We start from the raw sequence: 22479 nt of genomic DNA, 5'->3' as shown, positions 1-22479 counted from the left end.
CAACTGGAGTGTGGTGTGTGTTGGTGTTGTTGACTCTGGATACTGGATGTTGGCTCTGGAGTGAACAGGGACACAGTGTATGGAGGGAAGGAAGACGGATGCAGCTGCTATCATATTTTACTAGGTAATAAAGAAAGAATAAACTGAGATAGAGACTAATGAAGGTTGGATATTAGGGCTGTGACGATAACAGTATCGTAATATTTTTCCACTGCAAACATGAAAACATGAAGTTGACCAAACTCTTTAGTTCTTTAAAAACCTGCTGTAAAATATTGTGTGCTATAGGTTGGAAAATAAATACATGTGAGTCTGGATGACAACATAATGATATTTTTTTCCATGTTTGTTTCTTAAAGAAGTGAAATCCGCTTCATGTTTTGTTTCCTTGCCACGATACTAATGAATATCTCAATACTGGAATCGTCCCACCCCATTGGAAATGGGATGGATGTGGCAGGCAACAGCTTTGGGGTTCCAGGTTTTCTGCTTACTAGTTAAGGCTGGTTTTGCCACGGTATATGGTTAGGTTAGGTCAGAGATGGTCTATAATGTTGTAGTAATGTTGCCCTTGTAACAGGCTTTGGTTAGGTCTGACCTGGACAGAGTTGAGGTTTGTGGGGCTAAGCTGCCTAAGTATATGGGTTAGGTCTGGCTTGCTGTGATCGCCAGGGTTGGCTTGAAAAGGACCATCAGGACCGCTGCATTCCCCTTTAATTAAAGGCTGAAGAGAAACCCGGCAAGCCAATGTGTCATCATTTCACTGCGTCACAGGGCTTTAACTCTAAAACTTAGCCTAGAACTGGGCATCTAGATTGAAGATAATATTATGACCCCTCATAGACTTGCAATGACCTCATATGCAGAAGCATGCCATTGGGATGATCAGTGTGATCAGGACAGAACGTTGATTAGTACTTACTAAAGCGTTGGTGTTTGCTGCTATGTTCTTTCCACCACTGGTGCGTGTGCCCTGTAATTGTTCTACATGGGTGGATATATCCCATAACACAACCTGAGATGACAACAACACAAATAAGTGTATTACTCAGGGTGGATCAACAACTACACCTTCACCTCTCATAAAACCCTCTCCTTTTAACATATTATTAATGCTTCAGTTCAATATGAACATTTCATGAAAGAAAACCATGGAGAAAACAATGGAGGATAATGGCCAAAGAGGATAAAGATAACAAGGAGAGAACGAAAAGAAAGCTGCACCTTCTATAAACAGCTATTTATCTGTTTTATCAGATTCCCTTGAAATGAAGCCAGTGAGGCCAGTGAGGCCTGGGACGGAGGAGGACATGGGAAATGAAATCTACTCCTGAGATGGTTATATAATACGGCCTCATAAGAAAAACTCCACAGTGCTGACAGTTAGTGGGCACTGAAACAGAGACAGGGAGGTAGGTAGATAGGGAGCGAGGAAGGGAGGGATAGAAGGAGGGAATGAGGGAAAGGGAGAGAGGATGAGGGAGAGGGAGCAGGAGGGGGGAGAGGGAAAGGGAAGGGAGAGAGAGAGGGAAATACGTGGGTGGATATATCCCATATTCCATAACACAACCTGAGATGACAACAGCACAAAGAACCTGAGTGAGAGAGAACGTAGTTGAGAGGAGTATTAACATCAAGAGAGAAACATTTGGTCAGCAGCACCAAAGAGGGCAATAGAAATATGTTAACTTAGCAGTAAAGAGATGGAGAGAGCGAGATAGAAAGAGAGAGAGAGAGAGAGAGAGAGACGGAGTCAGAACCTGGCCGTTCATGCAGCCACCAACAATAATATTTGGGTCGGAAGGGCAGAACTCAAAGGAGAAGACGTCGTCTGGGCACTCCAACAGCAACTGCAAACAGCAGAAAAAGAGAAACCCACAGCGTTACAGTGGGCTGAGGCATTACATTTCAAAGCAGAGAGAGACTTTCAAGTACTATGGTCCCTCGAATGTATTTATTTATTCTAGTCATTCAATAAACTCAGCATTTTAAATCTATGGCCTTGGCTAATCCCATGTGCAAATGATTCCATTTCACTGAACATAAAACAAACAAAAAAATAACAGAGAAACAGCTTTGTAATGCAAAACAATGAGTTAGGCTACATTATGTTCAAGTGCAGCACTAAATGTGGTCTATTCCTAACAAGTGCAAAGCTGAATTTGGTATATTCCTAACAAGTGCAAAGCTGAATTTGGTATATTACTAACAAGTGCAGAGCTGAATCTGCTGAAAATGTATTGCAGTATTTTTTAAAAATCCCTAAACCACCTCATATACAGTACTTTATAATGGCTCTATTATCCTTGGGTAAATTCGACTGCTCAACTCAATTGTAATTAATTAAGAGGCTCTTACTTCAACTTAACCAAACAAAGGCGTTGAATGACAGTTCAAAGCAACTTCTAAAGCCATTCTCTTTTTAAGAGAGCTCATCTCAAACAGATCTGACGTGAGTCAAGGGTGAGAAGAGAGATATTGCTTGTAAACTGTCAGTGAGGATTTATCCAGAGAGAGAGGTAGAAGAGGATGAAATGAAAGAGAAGACTTTGCCATACCATACCTGTGGGTTGATGGGATCAGAGAAGCTCCAGAAGAGAATGAGGGAGGGGTTTAGGAGCAGCTTAGTGGAGCCATTGATCCTGTCCTCGAAGGACAGCCTCTCTGTCACAGCCACCGCTATCACACCTAAACACAACCACATATTCTTTCTTACTATGTGTAATACAGATTGTGTCTGTATACCCATCTGTATGTGGATGTTGTCTGTACCTTCTGTCTGTACCTTCTGCCTGTACCTTCTGTCTGTACCTTCGGTCTGTACCTTCTGCCTGTACCTTCTGTCTGTACCTTCTGCCTGTACCTTCTGTCTGTACCTTCTGCCTGTACCTTCTGTCTGTACCTTCTGCCTGTACCTTCTGTCTGTACCTTCTGCCTGTACCTTCTGCCTGTACCTTCTGTCTGTATCTTCTGCCTGTACCTTCTGTCTATACCTTCTGTCTATACCTTCTGTCTATACCTTCTGTCTGTTAATTCTGTTTAGCACTATTTCGCCAGCTCGAATTCCGGGCACATGTAAATGTACTTAAAGGTGATTCTGATAAACACTGTCATAACGTTACAGAACCATACAGAAACTCCTACAACCACATATAACCACTGTCAAAACCATACACATGTATTTGATACCATCCCGCTCCAGTCATTACCAAACCAAATCAAATCAAATCAAATTGTATTTGTCACATACACATGGTTAGCAGATGTTAATGCGAGTGTAGCGAAATGCTTGTGCTTCTAGTTCCGACAATGCAGTGATAACCAACAAGTAATCTAACTAACAATTCCAAAACTACTGTCTTATACACAGTGTAAGGGGATAAGGAATATGTACATAAGGATATATGAATGAGTGATGGTACAGAGCAGCATACAGTAGATGGTATCGAGTACAGTATATACATATGAGATGAGTATGTAGACAAAGTAAACAAAGTGGCATAGTTAAAGTGGCTAGTGACATAAGAATGCAGTCGATGATCTAGAGTACAGTATATACATATGCATATGAGATGAATAATGTAGGGTAAGTAACATTATATAAGGTAGCATTGTTTAAAGTGGCTAGTGATATATTTACATCATTTCCCATCAATTCCCATTATTAAAGTGGCTGGAGTTGGGTCAGTGTCAATGACAGTGTGTTGCAGCAGCCACTCAATGTTAGTGGTGGCTGTTTAACAGTCTGATGGCCTTGAGATAGAAGCTGTTTTTCAGTCTCTCGGTCCCAGCTTTGATGCACCTGTACTGACCTCGCCTTCTGGATGATAGCGGGGTGAACAGGCAGTGGTTCGGGTGGTTGATGTCCTTGATGATCTTTATGGCCTTCCTGTAACATCGGGTGGTGTAGGTGTCCTGGAGGGCAGGTAGTTTGCCCCGGTGATGCGTTGTGCAGACCTCACTACCCTCTGGAGAGCCTTACGGTTGAGGGCGGAGCAGTTGCCGTACCAGGCGGTGATACAGCCCGCCAGGATGCTCTCGATTGTGCATCTGTAGAAGTTTGTGAGTGCTTTTGGTGACAAGCCGAATTTCTTCAGCCTCCTGAGGTTGAAGAGGCGCTGCTGCGCCTTCTTCACGACGCTGTCAGTGTGAGTGGACCAATTCAGTTTGTCTGTGATGTGTATGCCGAGGAACTTAAAACTTGCTACCCTCTCCACTACTGATCCATCGATGTGGATAGGGGGTGTTCCCTCTGCTGTTTCCTGAAGTCCACAATCATCTCCTTAGTTTTGTTGACGTTGAGTGTGAGGTTATTTTCCTGACACCACACTCCGAGGGCCCTCACCTCCTCCCTGTAGGCCGTCTCGTCGTTGTTGGTAATCAAGCCTACCACTGTTGTGTCGTCCGCAAACTTGATGATTGAGTTGAGGCGTGCATGGCCACGCAGTCGTGGGTGAACAGGGAGTACAGGAGAGGGCTCAGAACGCACCCTTGTGGGGCCCCCGTGTTGAGGATCAGCGGGGAGGAGATGTTGTTGCCTACCCTCACCACCTGGGGGCGGCCCGTCAGGAAGTCCAGAACCCAGTTGCACAGGGCGGGGTCGAGACCCAGGGTCTCGAGCTTGATGACGAGCTTGGAGGGTACTATGGTGTTGAATGCCGAGCTGTAGTCGATGAACAGCATTCTCACATAGGTATTCCTCTTGTCCAGGTGGGTTAGGGCAGTGTGCAGTGTGGTTGAGATTGCAAGCCCACCACGAGCCCATCCTCCCCAATCAAGGTGCCACAGACCTCCTGTATTGAAGGGTCTGCAGTGTGACTGTGGTTATGAATGATTGTTACTGTGGCCCAAAAAAAGATCAGTGGAATCATTTACATTTAGCAGACAGACAGTGATATACAGGGGTGACTGTCTGTCAAAATGAAGGAACAGTAATGTTCCGCTACTGAACAGAACATACAGAATACTTATCATCATCAGTTACTGTATGGGTGTTACAATCAATTCAAAGTTTATTGGTTGTTTAAACAGATTTGCAGATGTTATCAGGTGCAGGGAAATGCTTGTGTTTCTAGTAGCTCCAACAGTGCAGTAATACCTAGCAATACAATAACAATACACGCATAATCCCAAAAAATGAAAAAATGTATTATATAGGAGGAGCCATGACTACAATACAGTGTATACTTATAAAGTGGTTGAAACAGTATGTAAACATTATTAAAGTGACCAGTGTCCAATGACTCTATGTCACAGTAGGCACCTGTACTGTTCCCCTTGTCTCGACCCCGTGTCCAGGTTCCTCATATAAATATGATTATACCTCCTGGTTAATGAGGACGCTTCCTGCTGTACTTCCACCGGCCAACCCATTAAAGCCTCATTGACTTCTAGTAACTCTATTTCTATGATGTTCCTGTCCCTTACCGTTGATGGTGGGGTGCCAGTTGATGTTGCTGATGGTCTTCTCCTTGCTGAAGTGCAGGTCAGTGAAGGACTGGTACTCCTTCAGGTGTGGGTCAGCCTTCCGTCCGTAGCCACTGTCCTCCTCACTCAGGGCCTTCCAGTCGTCAAAGAACACATCCATGATTTCATTCTGCTGGATGGCCATCTCAAACCTGGGAAGTTCATTTAATAAAGAACACACACATCTTTACAGGGCGTATACACTCGAGACGGCATCGCGCGGTGAAACAGTGGCTTCCCATTCATTTTCAATGGAAGGAAAGTTGTGAGAAGTAGAGTGGGCGGGGGGACCGTTGGGCGATGCGAGCATGGGCGAGGGAGCTGAACAAGGCGGGACGAAAGTTGGGCAAAGCTGAACTTTATGCAAATCTACAGCGATATTACGGCGCAAGTAACCAATCGAAGCTCACCATAGCTTCCAACCCCTACTGGATTGGCTGACAATGGCTGTTGATACGTAGCACTACCTAGCATGCTTGTTAGCACCCACATGCAGGCGGCCATAGCGTAGCTAGGCGAGTTACTGCTGTAGAGTATAAAACCATTTTTGTGACATTGTCAGCTAACCCATCTACAGTATATCTCGGCCGTCAGGTGAGGTGCTGACTAACGAAAGATAAACTATATATATATATATATATTTTTTTTAAGTAATACTCTCATCTCTCCTTCTCAGATGTTTTATTTTTTATGTTAGCCTGGATCCTGTCTCTGCTCAGCTATTACATTCCACTCCTTGTCACTCCTGTCATTTGCCAAATATTCAGGAATGGCAAGGAGTGGAAAGTTAGCTAAAAAGATTGGTAACCAGACTAGTCTAATGTACAGAACAGGATGTAATGTAGAACACAGTAGGTCATGTAATAGATTGATGGTATACAGATAGGATAGGACTTTATCGAATACTAGTCAATAAAATGTTATTTTAGATTGACTTTAAAAAACATTAGAGCTTAGAAAACATACATCAGCATAAACCATGGAGAATTGCCAGAAGAAAAGTTAAGTCTCCATAAGTTACTTTGTGCATGTCTTGATCAGGCCTTGGCTTTCATAATGTATGAGAGTGGATTCCTCAAGGCCTCAAGGCCTCAAGGCTGCACTATAATGTATAACTCTGGTTGGCTTTCAGTCATTCCATGCATTAAAACGCTCCCATTGAGTCCCAGAGACTCGATCATATGCATAATTTAAATGATCCCTTACCTGGAGGCCACAGAGTTGACAAAATTCTTCAGCTTCTCAGATTGGAGGCAGTTCTCTTTCTTCTCCTCGCTGAACTCTCTGGGTTCGTACTGCGTGCACATACTCCTTGGATATGTCCTATGGAACAGAACAATAATGGATAAAGTAAGCAAACTTTTGCTTCAATGTTCAATTCAGATAATCTTTCAAAATAGGGTATAGTCATTCTAAAACGATAAAGCATTTGATGATTCATTGTAATGATTCATAAAAAAAAAGTGATGAATCATTACAACACATCTGACATTGTTAGGTACTGCCAATGTGGACTAGTAGCTACAGGACTGTACCATGGTCTATGTTCTTCCCCTGTTCTACCTGGCTCTAGTTACAACATGACCTACCACTGTGTTTGGGTGCTGGAGTTCTTGAGGTTGGGGATAGTCTGCACCCCAGTGTGTCTCTCCATCTGCTTGAGGCTGAAGTTCTTGTCCTGGTAGGGGGTACATTCAATGAAGCCATCCTTGGTCTCCATGGCATTACGGTCAGAGAAGAAGATCGGTGCCCCAAACTCCCTCCGCACCCTGGAGATCCTATACTTCAACTGAGACAGAGGAGGAGAAAGAATAATGAATGAGAGAGAGAGAATTTAGCCATTAGATCATTATCTAATTCATTCAGAACAATCATTTAGTAACAATTCTATTTTCTGTTTTGATATTTGAATGATATTTTAGGGCCCTAAATGTTGTTCCGGTGTTTTACCCTGGGTCTGGAGTCAGTGACAGACTCTTCCTCTATCTCCTGTTCACTGCCCAGAGAGATCCAGGGCTGGGGTTCAGAGGTTTTCTGTGATGCAAACACCTCCGACGGCTCCCGCTCCAAAGCAACCTCAACTCCCAAAGCCACTACAGGCTACATGGGCAAGACATACAGAGAACACTGTAATGAGTAATAGGGATTATATTGAAGACATGAATGATATTCTTCTTTAGATGTTTTGAATTTGAATCATTACTTTCTTTACTTATTTTATAATCACTTTATCGTTCATATACAGTAGTAAAGGGTGTTTTTCTCCTAGTATGTCACATAGTACTGTTTTTAAAATGTTTTTTTATTCTTCTGAAGAGGAGAATACTGGTGGTAAATGGACTCACCTTAAGGTGCCTCTCCTTGGCATCTGCTGTTAGAACCAGATAGAAGCTGGATCCGTAGATGAAGTCTCTGTCGTAGACCAGGAGGAGCTCATCTTCAGGGTAGTCCTGTTGTATCACATAGGAGAGAGGGTATTGAGAGCACAGTGCACTGCACACACAGAGACTAGCAGGTTGGCATAACATGTAAGTACAATTTGACTAAAACAGTGATATATTTTCAAAACCAGATTTTTTTACTCTTAATGAGTGCCATTGTGAGTGAAACGTGAACTAGTAGATAATTTATAAGGGCTGGGGGGGTCTTGGTCAGTGAGAACCTGAATTGTTGTCTCAAGGTCTTAGAGAGGACAAACAACCACACACACGTCAACATGGAAACAGCATTACCCCACACAGCGGAGTGATATTTGATGATCAGGTTTGGGGAATAACGGATTACATGTAATCCGTTACATGTAAAGGCATGGTAACTGTAATCCCTTATGTTACCAGCTAAAATATTGTAATCAGATTACAGATTCTTTTGAAAAACTAGATGATTACTTAAACTCAGAAAGGATGTTTGTGAGGAGAAAAATATGCTCAAACTTGCACACTTTTGATAGACTTAAAGGGGCAATCTGTAGCTGCTACATCCATTTTTGGATTTATAAATTATATATATATATATATATATATATATATATATATATACAGTGCCTTGCAATTGTATTCATCCCCCTTGGCGTTTTTCCTATTTTGTTGCATTACAACCTGTAATTTAAATGGATTTTTATTTGAATTTCATGTAATGGACATACACAAAATAGTCCAAATTGGTGAAGTGAAATGAAAAAAATAACTTGTTTCAAGAAATTCTAAAAAAAATACTACAGAAAAGTGGTGCATATGTATTCACCTCCTTTGGTATGAAGCCCCTAAATAAGATCTGGTGCAACCAATTACCATCAGAAGTCACAAAATTAGTTAAATAAAGTCCACCTGTATGCAATCTAAGTGTCACATGATCTCAGTATATATACACCTGTTCAGAAAGACCCCAGAGTCTGCAACATCACTAAGCAAGGGGCACCACCAAGCAAGCGGCACCATGAAGATCAAGGAGCTCTCCAAACAGGTCAGGGACAAAGTTGTGGAGAAGTACAGATCAGGGTTTGGTTCTAAAAAACTATCAGAAACTTTGAACATCCCACAGAGCACCATTAAATCAATTACTAAAAAATGGAAAGACTATGGCACCACAACAAACCTGACAAGAGAGGGCCCACCAAACCTCATGGACCAGGCAAAGAGGGCATTAATCAGAGAGGCAAAAAGAGACCAAAGATCAAGGAGCTGCAAAGCTCCACAGCGGAGATTGGAGTATCTGTCCATAGAACCACTTTTAGCCAAACACTCCACAGAGCTGGGCTTTACAGAAGAGTGTCCAGAAAAAAAGCCATTGCTTAAAGAAAATAATAAGCAAGCACGTTTTGTGTTCGCCAAAAGGCATGTGGGAGACTCCCCAAACATATGAAACTCTGGTCAGATGAGACTAAAATGTACCTTTTTGGCCATCAAGGAAAATGCTATGTCTGGCGCAAACCCAAAATCTCTCATCACCCGAGAACACCATCCCCACAGTGAAGCATGGTGGTAGGAGCATCATGCTGTGGGAATGTATTTTATCGGCAGGGACTGGGAAACTGGTCAGAATTGAAGGAATGAAGGATGGAGCTAATTACAGGGAAATTCTTGAGGGACACCTGTTTCAGTCTTCCCGAGATTTGAGACTGGGACAGAGGTTCACCTTCCAGCAGAACAATGACGTTAAGCATACTGCTAAAGCAACACTCGAGTGGTTTAAGGGGAAACATTTAAATGTCTTAGAATGGCCTAGTCAAAGCCCAGACCTCAATCCAATTGAGAATCTGTGGTATGACTTAAAGATTGCTGTACACCAGCAGAACCCATCCAACTTGAAGGAGTTGGAGCAGTTTTGACTTGAAGAATGTGCAAAAATCCCAGTGACTAGATGTGCCAAGCTCATAGAAACATACCCCAAGAGACTTGCAGCTGTAATTGCTGCAAAAGGTGGCTCTACAAAGTATTGACTTGGGGGGGTGAATAGTTATGCATGCTCAAGTTCAGTTTTTTGTCTTATTTCTTGTTTGTTTAACAAAAAATACATATTTTGCATCTTCAAAATGGTAGGCATGTTGTGTAAATCAAATTATACAACCCCCCCCCCCCCCCTCAAAAAAAGATTCCAGGTTGTAAGGCAACAAATATAGGAAAAATGCCAATCCATTGATTCTTGAAGAATATAACTTAGAAATGCCTCATGAGCTTAGTTCAACTGTCACACTCCATGAGAACCCAAAATATAAGCTGGTTTTCCCCCATTGTAAACATTGTACATGTAATAGCATGGTTAAAACAATAATGTTGATATTATGGAGGGTCAGTCCTTGCATCTATTAATCTAAGAGTGGTTACATTTCTCCAGGCCCATCCATCAGCTTTTTACTAAAACAGAGGCGGTACGACCGTTTTGTTATGGTTAAAGACAGCATAAACAGATATGGGACCAGGCTAGGAACTGAGGCAGTGTTTTTCCCCCAGACCCCTCAACCTAAACATGAGCCATGTGAATCAATCGTCATATTGGTTGGGAGGATATGACATTTTAGTAATCGTGAGTTAATATATTTTAATACTGGTCCCCCGTCGGAATCAAACCCACAACCCTGGCTTTGCAAGCTCTACCAACTGAGCCACACGGGATTGCCTTTATGCTTCCTCTGTATGACAACAATAACAATGACATAGAGATCAGCCTACCAGCACCAGCTGCTTCATGGGGCTGAAATCAGACACAGCTGCCCTCATCCTCATGTCCTGCACAATGTCCTCTTTCCTCAGGATCTTGTAGGGGTTGTCCCCCGTGACGTCCTCGTCACAGCGACACCCAAACAGCTCCTGGGTAGCCGAGGTCAACGTCAAGGGCAAGATGTCATTAGGATGACCTTGATGTGAGGGGGACAAGGGTCAGACTGTTCAGGGAATTTGTCCAATAAGAACACATACTTCTGTTTTCTGTTGCAATACATTTTGCTGTGCTGTGGCCTACCCTAGAGTGTACCTCCAATAATTCCCAGTTGCCATAACAAGAAAAGATCAAATACAAAAACGTACAGCACTGTTCTTAATTGTGTTTTATCTGATTGTAAAAAAGCATGATAATACAAACATCATCACCAGCCTACAAACAATCAGAAGAACAACATGATTCCAGTAACGCCATGTGTATAACACCAGAGCACGACAGTATTCCCTTTGAAGCCTTTTGGTAAACAGGCTAGGAAGCTTCTCTTGTATACTTACTAAAATAAACTTATCTTGGACATAAACACAGGCTTACAGTGCATTGCATGCTATAGTAAACAGGGCTTTGCATAATTATAGCTCTCATCTCACCTGTGGCCTGCATCAAAGCCTTTCCACAGGGTTGAGGCTGAGGAGACCCAGAGAATGCTGAAGTACAACTTAAGTAACCACTTCCCAACTAGGTGTGTCTTCCCTTTGTATTCAGACCACCAGCGCCCATGCCAAATTATTGTAGTGGAAACTCACACCATTCATTTACAGTGGGTGATGTGTTAAACATGCCATGTGGTAATTATGGAAAATATGTTATGCTTGAGTGATGATGAGAGGTTAAATGTAACATATGAAAAACAGGTGCTATCTCCTTTCAAGGTCAAATCCATTAAGTGTTTGTGAATCATATTGTTACCACCAACACCACACATTTTAAATCCAGTACATGTATTGGAGTTTGTCTAAGACGTCTCTTTAAATGACAGAATATAGACCAAGCATATAGCTCCAACTATTCTTCAACACATTACATTCAATAGGGCTGTATCATACTGCATCAAGTGAGACAACCCTCCCAAGTGCATAATGCTATCATGTTCCCTTTACATGATAGCCGATGACCTAATCTAAAGTAAAAAGATACCCCTTTCCTTCTGCTGGTCTGGCCGGCATTTGATAAGACTTCAAATTGAGATGGAAGACCAAAAGCATGTTTGCAGGGGTGGCGCTGAAACACATGAAAGCAGCTCTCCCTCTGACAATGAAGGTATGAGATTGAGTTGTAGAGAAATATACCAACAGTTATGTGTATGTCCACAGGGTTTGCAACAGTACACCCACGCTCACATGAAAAGCATGCATAGGGTATACAGCCCTTCTTACACAGATGGAAGCAATCAAATACAGGCTTGTCATTCAATCAGGAGGGTAGTTTGCCGAAAGATGTTGTTTTCTGTCTTGTTTGTTGTGGAACAGGAACACATTTGTGTACTGTGTTTCTTTCTGCTACGATGGTAATGTGATGAGAGGCCAGATGTAGATCATGCAGGTGTTTATCAGACAGACCTGATTGTTCACAAGAGGGGAATTAGTGCCTTAGGACTACGTTGTAAGGCTATAGTCATATTCTACTATGGCAGAGGCTGCAGTAATTAAGGAAAAAAGTTTTCACATGACCCTTTGTGTTAGGGACCAGGATTGGGTAGGTTTATTTCTAATGTAATCTTACCAGACCCTGCAACACTTCCTGCAGACGACTCATCAGCCTTTTTGTCTACATTGATTCAAAACAGCAGAAAATGTGAATTGTCATACTTGATGTACTTTTATTTTACTTTTCATGTACATTTGCATTAGTATGATTAAAATTAGGAAAATAAACATGACAGGTGAAGTATGATACAAAAAAAGTCAGATGTATTGAAGGGATCATACATACCTTTCCCCTTACTGGTAGTGGGTGTGCTCTTGGGTCTCTTTGTGGACATCTCTGCAGTTAAGCCTAATCACAGAGATATTTGCTGTGGGGCATTAAGATATTGAGAGTTACTGTGCTGTATCAAACAGCCGTCTACACCTACTCTCTTTTGTCTATAAATGAGATGTGTCTAATCTAAAAAATAAACATCTATGGAAATGGAGTGAGGCTTGTTCACTGTGATTTTTAGCCTAGTTTACAGAGCCGGATAGGCAAAACATATGCTGTGGCGACATCCGGTGGCAAATACTCGCTACTCTTCTATTTTTAGAGACAGTGGTTACAGAGGGCGAAACTAAACTGTGTTCAGAAAAAAACATTGATGATAGAATAGGAACTATAAAGTGTGTAAACGAGTTGGTGGAATTAGCTAGCTGGTTGGGTCTCTGGCTGGCTAGTTAGCTAAAGTCAGCTACAGCTAATTCTAGCTGGCTAACATTAGCTACAACATTATTCGAGATAGACAGCCCTGTATTCGTCTGACTGCTAAATGTTGCTGTTAATCGTGTTAGCTATGTAGCTAGCTAGATGTTAATATACATGTTCAAATAACCACAAAGGCCTCCCTTATGTTTACCGTACATTAATTTCGGGGTTCCCTCATTCTCAGCGACCAAAATAAATCACAAACTTTCGCTGTTCAGCTTCAAGAACAAGTTTCCTGCATCAGTTTGGTTGCTAGTAGTTACTTGAGCAAATTAGCTGATGGACAGGTTGAACAGCCAGTCGCGGCCACATGAAATGAAGCCTCCCACTTGGCCGCGCATATTTTACCACACAACCCGCAAAAGACACCTGTTGCTCACTCGCGCTTTTAATTCTGGGACTCTTGATTATATTGACAATTGGGACATGACTCATTATGATTTTTTTTATGGACTATTATTGTCAGGACGGGACAGCTCAGGATTTGATTCTTCACATGGAAAATATTAATCATATTTATCCAGGCTACAGCAATACTTGAATATACAATTAAAATTGGATAATGTTGAGATAATTGTCTGATGAAATTAACTATCTAATCATCGGATATACTGGTTACTACTGTATCCCATCTCAAGTGGACTGGGGACTCATTTTTGGATACATTTTGGATCGCAAATGTGACTGACCATTCATCAACTGACATCAATAACAGCCAATTAGCCAGCAACCAAAAGTAGATGGTAAGGAGCCTATCAGGACCATTTCTCAAATGATTGATCCCAGTCAAGTGTGCTCGGGACGGGTCCAGTTGGGCACGTTGGGTAGCATACTTTTTTAGCTTGTCCCCCACTATGCTGCATGCTTAGTGTGCTGTTTTTGTGTTGTTGAGCGAAATGGTGGAAAGTGATCATGTGTCAGAATGTGAGATGCGGTTTGTTGTTCAGCACTGCTCGGGTCAAAGCTCAGGTAAGAAAGCGAGCTAACCTGACCCATTCTCTCATTGTCTTCCGCTAACTTACTTTCAGAATGAATGATGACAAACGCAGGACGAATGTACAGAGAGTGAAACAATGTCATGATGATATGCTACCAGTAAACACAACGCACATACCGTGTTGAACAAACTGAATGCCTATTCGTAAAATGCCAATCTTGCCAGTGCCACATCATTTCTGCAAGGTGTCATTGTCCAATTTGCTCACCTGGGTGTGCAAACTAGTCCAACACAATTACAGTTGTCAGTGTCACCAAGAATGAGGAACAGACACACTGCACAGCATTTAAGTTAGGCTATTTATCAAGATAAAGTAAACCACTTGCCTGGTGAGCAGGTTCTTATCCCACAGCATGTATGGAAAGGATTTGTGAATTGTCTAGAGTCTGGCTATCAATTGTGTAAAAGTGAACACTGTTGAACACAAATAGAATCACTAGAATGGGAATAGATTATATTTCTATGATTAAACGTGTATTGTTTCTATTTCCTTTAGAGATGGAGCACTCAGGTGGTTTGTACAGCTCTGTGTATGAGCCAAATGGGCATGCCGCCTGGGCAGACGACCAACAGCATCAGGACAAGGAGACAGCGGACAACCTCAGGAGGAAGATCAAGTACTTCTTCATGAACCCCTGTGAGAAATACAAAGCCCGCGGACGGAAACCATGGAAACTGATGCTCCAGATCATCAAGATCGCCATCATTACCATCCAGGTACTGACCAATGAGCGAACAGTCAACAGAGACAGGGTTACTTTTTTGTTGTTTAGTTCTGAACTATTCCGTATCCAAACCTAGAAAGACCCAACATAGAAATAAATAAATAAAGAGAGACAGACACAGCCATTTCCTGATCACGCGAATAAGCAGTGTCGTAGTTTTAAACCATCCCAACTATACCAGATGTATAAGGATAAGATCTGGATAAGAGCGTCTGCTAAATGACTTAAATGTTAAATGTAAATGTAAAGATGTAGGCCATATCCCAGTACTCATTGACAGTGGTCACCAACTTTTTCATACATAGTGATGGAAGCCACTATATTTGGCATTTTGTTGGAATGCATCCTCCGTGTGTCATTAATAACTTTTCTCTTCCCAGTTGGTGTCTTTTGGACTGAGCAATCAGATGGTGGTAACCTTCAAAGAGGAGAACCTCATGACATTCAAGCATCTCTTCCTCAAAGATTACGTGGATGGCCGTGGGGACTCTTATGCTGTGTACAGGCAGGATGAGGTGTATGAACACATCTCTTACATAGTCCATAAGGTAAGGACAGTCAACAGCTGCTATCTCATTCTATCAAACATGTGATTGGAAATTAATGATATACAGGGATATCTCCTCTGTATTGCCTTTGGTTTCTAATTGAGGACAGTAGGTCAAACCTGTGAGATGGTAACCTGTTTTTGTTGCCTGGAAATCAAAAGCTAGTTCTGACCATTCCCTCATCATCCTGTGAGACTCTGTGTCCCGAGAACTCAAAATACTGTTTACCAGGTGTATTCCCCCTAGTCCCACCACCTAGATAACAATATTTTGCATCCTGGTTTACTCCTTTGTTTTGTCACATTACTGTCAATCATTGGTTGAGTTTTATAGGTAAAGTAGCTTGTATAGTTCTGTCCTCTTAGAGGACTTTGTACGGTACCTAGCTCCTTTCATTGTCGATGGCTTATTGCTGTGTGAAGGTAGTGTTTATGGAGCATGATTCCAATGAAATACCTACCCAATGTCTGTTTATTTTTATTTGTGTTTAGCCTCCAACTTCTGTTCTGTCATAGCTTGATAGTTCACCAACATTTTCAAGTTGTAGTAGTCGTATGTACAGGATACACATGGTATACACCGTCCAACAAAATGCTTACTTGAGGTTCCTTCTCCACAATGCAACAACAATAAGAAATAAAACAATTAGAATATGAACATAAAGTAAATGGCTCAGTAGAATAGAATAAACATTTTTAGCATAAGTATAATACAGGAAGGCACAATTTAGAGTCCAGTATTTACACATGTATCAAGGAAGGGGGGATTGGGGGGCAAGTGTTAAAATTGTGCAGTATTCATGTCATCCCTTGTCAATCAAACATCATTTGAGTAAATACAGTATGTGATTGCTTACTTTTTAATGTTACAGTTGTCATTCTCTTATGTCCTAATTTTAGTATTCCCGTCTGCGAAATATCACCGTTGGTAACCATGCCTATGAGAAGAAGGGGGACACCTATTCCCCTCTGTCTCTGTGCCAAGAGTTCTACAGGAATGGAAGCATTTCACCAGCCAATGAGACCTTTGATATAGACGCACAGATTGAAACTGGTAGGCTAATGGTCGCTGTATGCTATATGTCATTTGCAGTTTAGCTTTCAGTGGTGTGTAAGAGTTGCCTGACGACTCAAACTGAATTCTTCCACTGCTCTATTGTTCGCTACATACGTCAGTCTGAGACTGCCATTATTGAAGTTGTTTGTGGTGACATCAAAATGAGCGGTGTTGTACAAAGTAATCAGCAATTGGATCATCTCTAACCAATCAAAGCCAATGACACATTTTAAAAACGCTGCTTTACACACGTGTGTTCTGGGACCAATCAGACGGTCTAGAATGGATTTCCATTCTTGAAATCGTTGGAGAGACATTCCAATCCAGACTCAATGCGGAGAAGAAACTAATGGCCATGGGTGTATCGTTTGGCCAGAGCAAGGAGTTTGAGTAGCCAAGCAAGTCTAAGATGTTCGACATGCTTTAATCACTTTATCAGAATGGTCTGAACAGAATGTTATGATTTGGACTGAGGAGGTTTTGAATAGGAATCTTTTTAAATTCAGATTTTTTTTTTCTTGCTGAAATGTTTTTAAAAGTCAACTTTTGGTTATTTACCCCACAACAGAATGCCTTGAGATTGTTCCAGTATTCCCCATGGGAAGCACAACCGAGGATGATCTGTTGAATTTCGTTGTGCATTTCAAAAGGTATCAGGCCGTGATATTAAACTTAGAATTTTTCAATGCATAATCATAAGTAAAAGAACTGTATACTTTTAACAAAAACATATATTTTTTTTGTTGCTTATAGTACATGGGTGTGGGGTGACAGCTCTTTTAACAAACACATGACATAATATTCATAACTGAGACCCTCATGTTTTTGTCCTAAATGTAGGTTGTTGTACTTGTCAGTGATTACGATACTGTATTTATCTTTGACTTGCAGATTGTTAAATGTGAAGATCAAGTTCACTCTGAAGGCCATAAACCTACAAACAGTTAGAAACAGAGAGCTGCCAAACTGCTATGACTTTGATGTCACGGTATGTCATCTGACTCCAGGCTGTTCCTCTACCTCACCTCACTTATTGGCTAGGCAGATTATAGACCTATTCCCAGTATGACGGAATGTTCTCTGCATTTAGAAGTTTGTTCCCATTTGTATCCATTCGAGTTCCACCGTTTTCTTCAAAGTTGGTAGTTAATTGTTTGAAACTTGAGGAAAGTATTAGGTGTGACTGGAATGCAAGCTAGGACTTGGCCAGTTAAACATTAACTCTCATCCTTCCGTATTTAAAAGCCGTGTATCTTTCTCTGGTTAACAGATCACCTTCAACAACCAAGCCCACAGTGGCAGAATAAAGGTCGACCTGGACAATGACGTTGACATAAATGAATGTAGAGACTGGAAAGTAACCGGGGCCTGTATGTTCAGTGTATAATCATTAGCCTTTCCTTTTTCATTTTAGAGCTATCTGTATTTGAAATGGTGTGTTTTATAAATCAAAGTTCTAGTTTAGTTTTCTCTCCCCAGCTCCCAAGAACATCTATTACTCACTGCTGTTTGACTGTCTCATCATTGTAACCTGCATCACCTCTCTGGCCCTCTGCACACGCTCTGTGCTCAACGGGATACGGCTACAGTTTGTAAGTCTACTACTCTGCCCTACAAAGGCAAAGTGCAGTAACTACGAATTTGGTTAAAAAAAAACTTTAATCTGTTGTTATGGCCAGGTATACTATCTGATTAATGTGGTATTTCGTTTCCCTGACACAAGAACAAGCCAGTCGATCAGAATATGTCATGAAGTACCAGAAATTGCTGTCTGTCTAATTACGTAGGCACTGCACTTTTGCAGGGCAGTATTGTCAACAGTGAATAGTGAGTGAGGTGAGTTGTTTTTGTGTGTTATGGCTTGTTTCTGTAAAGCTGTCTGTATCCGCCTCATTTTTCCAGGAGTACACAGACTTCTGCCTAGTCCGTCAGGGGAAGAAGGTTCCATGGTCCGATAGGCTGGAGTTTCTGAACGGCTGGTATATCCTCATCATCGCCAGTGATACACTCACCATCATCGGTTCCATTCTTAAAATAGAAATCCAGACAAAGGTGTGTGTGACATTTTATTTGCATTAGCCTTCACACATTACACAAATATTATTAGTCTAATTTGAATGCTTTTCTCTTAGATTCTCACCAGTTATGATGTCTGCAGCATCTTTCTCGGAACAGGCACAATGCTTGTTTGGATCGGAGTCATACGCTACATGGGATACTTCAAGAAGTACAATGTAGGACACTCATGTTGAATTCAACACTTGATGCTTCACACAAGACATATTATATGTTTTTTTTAAGTGGAATACTGGGTGAGTTCCATAGGAATTCCGTTGATCTGTGGATTGTGATTGGTTATTCCTAGATTCTCATCCTGACCCTGAGAGCAGCTTTCCCAAATGTGGTTCGGTTCATCGGTTGTGCCGGAATCATTTACCTGGGGTACTGTTTCTGTGGCTGGATCGTGCTCGGGCCCTACCATGAGAAGGTAGGAGATCAAACGAGGATTGAACCCACAACCTGTTGGGAGTGTTATCACTCAACCACACAAGTGCCAGGGGTTTTTAACAGCAAAAGGAGGCTTTAACTGGATTTCTTTTCTTTTTTTAAAATGTGTTTTTACCATAACTTTGTCTGTTTTTGTTCTGTTAGTTCCGGACCCTGAACACAGTATCAGAGTGCCTGTTCTCGCTGATCAACGGAGATGACATGTATCCCACCTTCAAGTACATGAAGCAGAAGAGTTACCTGGTGTGGCTGTTCAGCAGAGTCTACCTCTACACCTTCGTCTCGCTCTTCATCTACATGATTCTCAGCCTCTTCATCACCCTTATCACTGATACCTATGACACCATCAAGGTTAAGATTCATTATAGGCAGTGTAAAGCCGGCAGATATTGAATAGTTCTGGATAGTGATTTGCTAACCATATGTCTAAACTAAACCCTTACCTTAACAGATTTCCATGCCTAATATTTAGATCTGATGGTCGAATATGCACTTCTGTTGTTATAACACTTCACTTGCTTTTGGTTACGACACTATTCCTAGTAAAAACATTTCCTCACCAGAACAATCCTATCGTTTGTCTTGCAGCAACAGCAGCAGGAAGGGAGCCCAGTGTCGGAGCTGCATTGTTTCATGTCTGAGTGTAAAGATCTGCCCACCTCAGGACGCTACCGGGTAGAGGGGGAGTCTGGCTCCTTCACCTGCTGCTTCCCCAGGTGAGGACAAACTTAGTGGCATTTTGTATTTATTAGGGATCCTCATTAGTTGCTACCAAGGCAGCAGCTAATCGTCCTAGGGTCCAAGCACATTAAGGCACTTACATTACATATAAAACACTACATCAAATAACATTATTATACAACTACATATCTATTATATAGAATGTAAAGTACTACCATACAACAATATTACAATGTATGTGAGTAGAGTGCGTGTGCTAGCGCTTGTATGCGTGTCTGTACCTTTGTTTGTCTCTTCACAGTCCCTGCTGTTCCATAAGGTATATTTTATCTTTTTTTATTTTTTATCTACTGATTGCATCAGTTACCTGATGTGGAATAGAGTTCCATGTAGTCATGGCTCTATGTAGTACTATGTGCCTCCCATAGTCTGTTCTGGACTTAGGTGTGCTATTAGTTGAAACCGACAGCTCTGTGCATTCAGCTTGACAACACTTATTACAAAAACAAGTAGTGATGAAGTCGATCTCGCCACTTTGAGCCATGAGAGATTGATATGCATATCATTGTTAGCTCCCCATGTACTTTCAAGGGCCAGCCATGCTGCCCTGTTCTGAGCCAATTGTAAGTCCCTCTTTGTGGCACCTAACCACACGACTGACCAGTAACATAACTAGGGCCAGGCCTCCCGGCGCAGTGGTTAAGGGTGCTGTACTGCAGCGCCAGCTGTGCCACCAGAGACTCTGGGTTCGCGCCCAGGCTCTGTCGTAACCGGCCGCGACCGGGAGGTGCGTGGGGCGACGCAAAATTGGCCTAGCGTCGTCCGGGTTAGGGAGGGCTTGGCCGGTAGGGATATTGTCTCATCGCGCACCAGCGACTCAAGGTTGCCAGGTGCACAGTGTTTCCTCCGACACATTGGTGCGGCTGGCTTCCGGGTTGGATGGCACTGTGTTAAGAAGCAGTGCGGCTTGGTTGGGTGTATCGGAGGACGCATGACCTTCAACCTTCATCTCTCCCGAGCTCGTACGGGAGTTGTAGCGATGAGACAAGATAGTAGCTACTAAAAACTATTGGATACCACGAAATATGGGTTAAAAAAAGCAAATAAATTAATAATTTAAACATAACTAGGGCCTGTAGAACCTGCTAGTGTTGTTAAGGCAGAACAGTGCTTTATTATGGACAGACTTCTCCCCATTTTAGCTGTTTTATTTTAACCAGGCAAGTCAGTTAAGAATACATTCTTATTTACAATGATGGCCTGCCCCGGCCAAACACAGATGACGCTGGGCCAATTGTGTGCCACCCTATGGGACTCCCAATCACGGCTGGATGTGATTGACTGGATTCGAACCAGCGACTGTAGTGATGCTTCTTGCACTGAGATGCAGTGCCTTAGACCGCTGCACCACTCGGGAGTTGTATCAATATATTTTGACCATGACAGTTTACAATCCAGTGTTACTCCAAACAGTTTAGTCACCTCAACTTGCTCAATTCCAACAATTATTCATTACAAGATTTAGTTGAGGTTTAGGGTTTAATGAATGATTTGTCCCAAATACAATGCTTTTAGTTTTTTAAATATTTAGGACTAACTTATTCCTTTCCACCCATTCTGAAACTAACTGCAGCTCTTTAAGTGTTGCTGACGTGTATATTGTTGAGTCATCCGCATACATAGGCACACTAGCTTTACTCAAAGCCAGTGGAATGTCATTAGTAAGATTGAAAAAAATAATGGGTCTAGACAGCTGCCCTGGGGAATTCCTTATTCTACCTGGATTATGTTGGAGAGGCTTCCATTACACCCTCTGTTTTCTGTTAGACGGGTAACTCTTTATCCACAATATAGCAAGGGGTGTAAAGCCATACGTTTTTTCAGCAGCAGACAATGGTCGACAATGTCAAAAGCCGCACTGAAATCTAACAAAACGGCCCCCACAATCATTTTAATGAATTTCTCTCAGCCAATCATTTGTGTAAGTGCTTTGCTTGTTGAATGTCCTTCCCTATACGTGTGCTGAAAGTCTTTTTTTTTACTGTAAAATAGCATTGTATCTGGTCCAATTTTTTTTTACTAAAGTTTACTAAGGGTTGGTAACAGGCTATCAGAGGTTACCTCTAAAATATTATGTTCTGAGTCTTGAATTCTGGACCACAGCAGTACCAGGGTTGGGGGTCAATTATATTTAAATTCCAGAAGTAAACTCCATTTCCAAATCAGTTTACTTGAAATATAATTGACCTCACCCTTAAAGAAACCAATGATTGAACACAGGTTATGTGAAGTGACATGTTATTTCAGTCCAAAGATGAACAAATGTAACTTTCAACTAACCTGTTATTGTATTGTTTTCCCCCAGATGCAAGGACTCACGAGAAAGGCTGAGCTCTGAATCAATAGACTCTGAGCCATAGTGGACCTTTTATCGGTCTGAGGTTAGTAAGAAACCTTACACACAACCATGACCAGCACTTTACTGTACAGTTTAGCCCAGCAAAACATTGTCCTGTACTTCTAGACCTGTTTTAATCTTATTCACCAGTTAACTTGATGCAGTAGCAATTGAGCCTGGGGTTGAGGTTAGACCTGCTATGAATTGTCACTGTGTAAGATGCCTGTTAATGTACTAAAGTTGATGACCACAATGATATGTACTGATGAATGTTGATTATTTGAATGTACTGTAAATATCAAAACATGATTTGTTCAAAGACATGGGATGGCAACATTAATAAAATGAATAGCACAAAAAAGTTGCTATTCCCTAAATGTATATTTCCCAAGCCCAGTAGATTGCAACATTTTAGTTGGATTCCTAAAGGGCAGTTGGCATCTAATCACGAGCAAGGGTTGAATTGGAGTGGACACGGAAATGCAAATA

General features: G+C 41.7%; 2 protein-coding genes across 6 annotated transcripts in view; one reads left to right on the top strand and one right to left on the bottom strand.

Moving 5' to 3' along the window:
• dnai3 (dynein axonemal intermediate chain 3) overlaps positions 1-13340 on the bottom strand; it is a 28155-nt gene extending 14815 nt beyond the window's left edge. For all 3 annotated transcript variants that reach the window (XM_029633217.2, XM_029633219.2, XM_029633218.2), the window contains exons 1-12: positions 13234-13340; positions 12613-12694; positions 12403-12447; positions 10635-10819; positions 7812-7916; positions 7417-7566; positions 7056-7255; positions 6673-6789; positions 5428-5618; positions 2564-2688; positions 1761-1850; positions 923-1015 (exon numbers count right to left, since the gene is read on the bottom strand). In XM_029633217.2, the coding sequence (XP_029489077.1) occupies positions 923-1015; positions 1761-1850; positions 2564-2688; positions 5428-5618; positions 6673-6789; positions 7056-7255; positions 7417-7566; positions 7812-7916; positions 10635-10819; positions 12403-12447; positions 12613-12661 (1350 nt within the window). In that variant the 5' untranslated portion in view covers positions 12662-12694; positions 13234-13340. The remainder of the gene's footprint in view (positions 1-922; positions 1016-1760; positions 1851-2563; positions 2689-5427; positions 5619-6672; positions 6790-7055; positions 7256-7416; positions 7567-7811; positions 7917-10634; positions 10820-12402; positions 12448-12612; positions 12695-13233) is intronic.
• A 93-nt stretch (positions 13341-13433) lies between these two features.
• mcoln3b (mucolipin TRP cation channel 3b) lies at positions 13434-22371 on the top strand. Of its 3 annotated transcripts, none has more exons than XM_029633214.2 (14): positions 13434-13820; positions 14571-14791; positions 15180-15347; positions 16247-16400; positions 16972-17053; positions 17295-17391; positions 17674-17773; positions 17883-17995; positions 18306-18455; positions 18536-18637; positions 18769-18891; positions 19056-19262; positions 19500-19627; positions 21958-22371. In XM_029633214.2, the coding sequence occupies exons 2-14, from the start codon at positions 14573-14575 to the stop codon at positions 22010-22012; spliced, it is 1698 nt and encodes a 565-aa protein (XP_029489074.1). In that variant the 5' UTR covers positions 13434-13820; positions 14571-14572; the 3' UTR covers positions 22013-22371. The 3 variants fall into 3 exon arrangements, with proteins under 3 accessions (XP_029489074.1, XP_029489073.1, XP_029489075.1); XM_029633213.2 differs by lacking the exon at positions 13434-13820 and adding an exon at positions 13831-14046; XM_029633215.2 differs by lacking the exon at positions 13434-13820 and adding an exon at positions 14325-14403.
• The last annotated feature ends 108 nt before the right edge of the window (positions 22372-22479 follow it).

This window comes from Oncorhynchus nerka, linkage group LG24 (assembly GCF_034236695.1).
Source record: "Oncorhynchus nerka isolate Pitt River linkage group LG24, Oner_Uvic_2.0, whole genome shotgun sequence".
In the NCBI taxonomy this organism is placed as follows: Eukaryota; Metazoa; Chordata; class Actinopteri; order Salmoniformes; family Salmonidae; genus Oncorhynchus; species Oncorhynchus nerka.
This window is presented reverse-complemented; position numbering and strand designations above follow the sequence as displayed.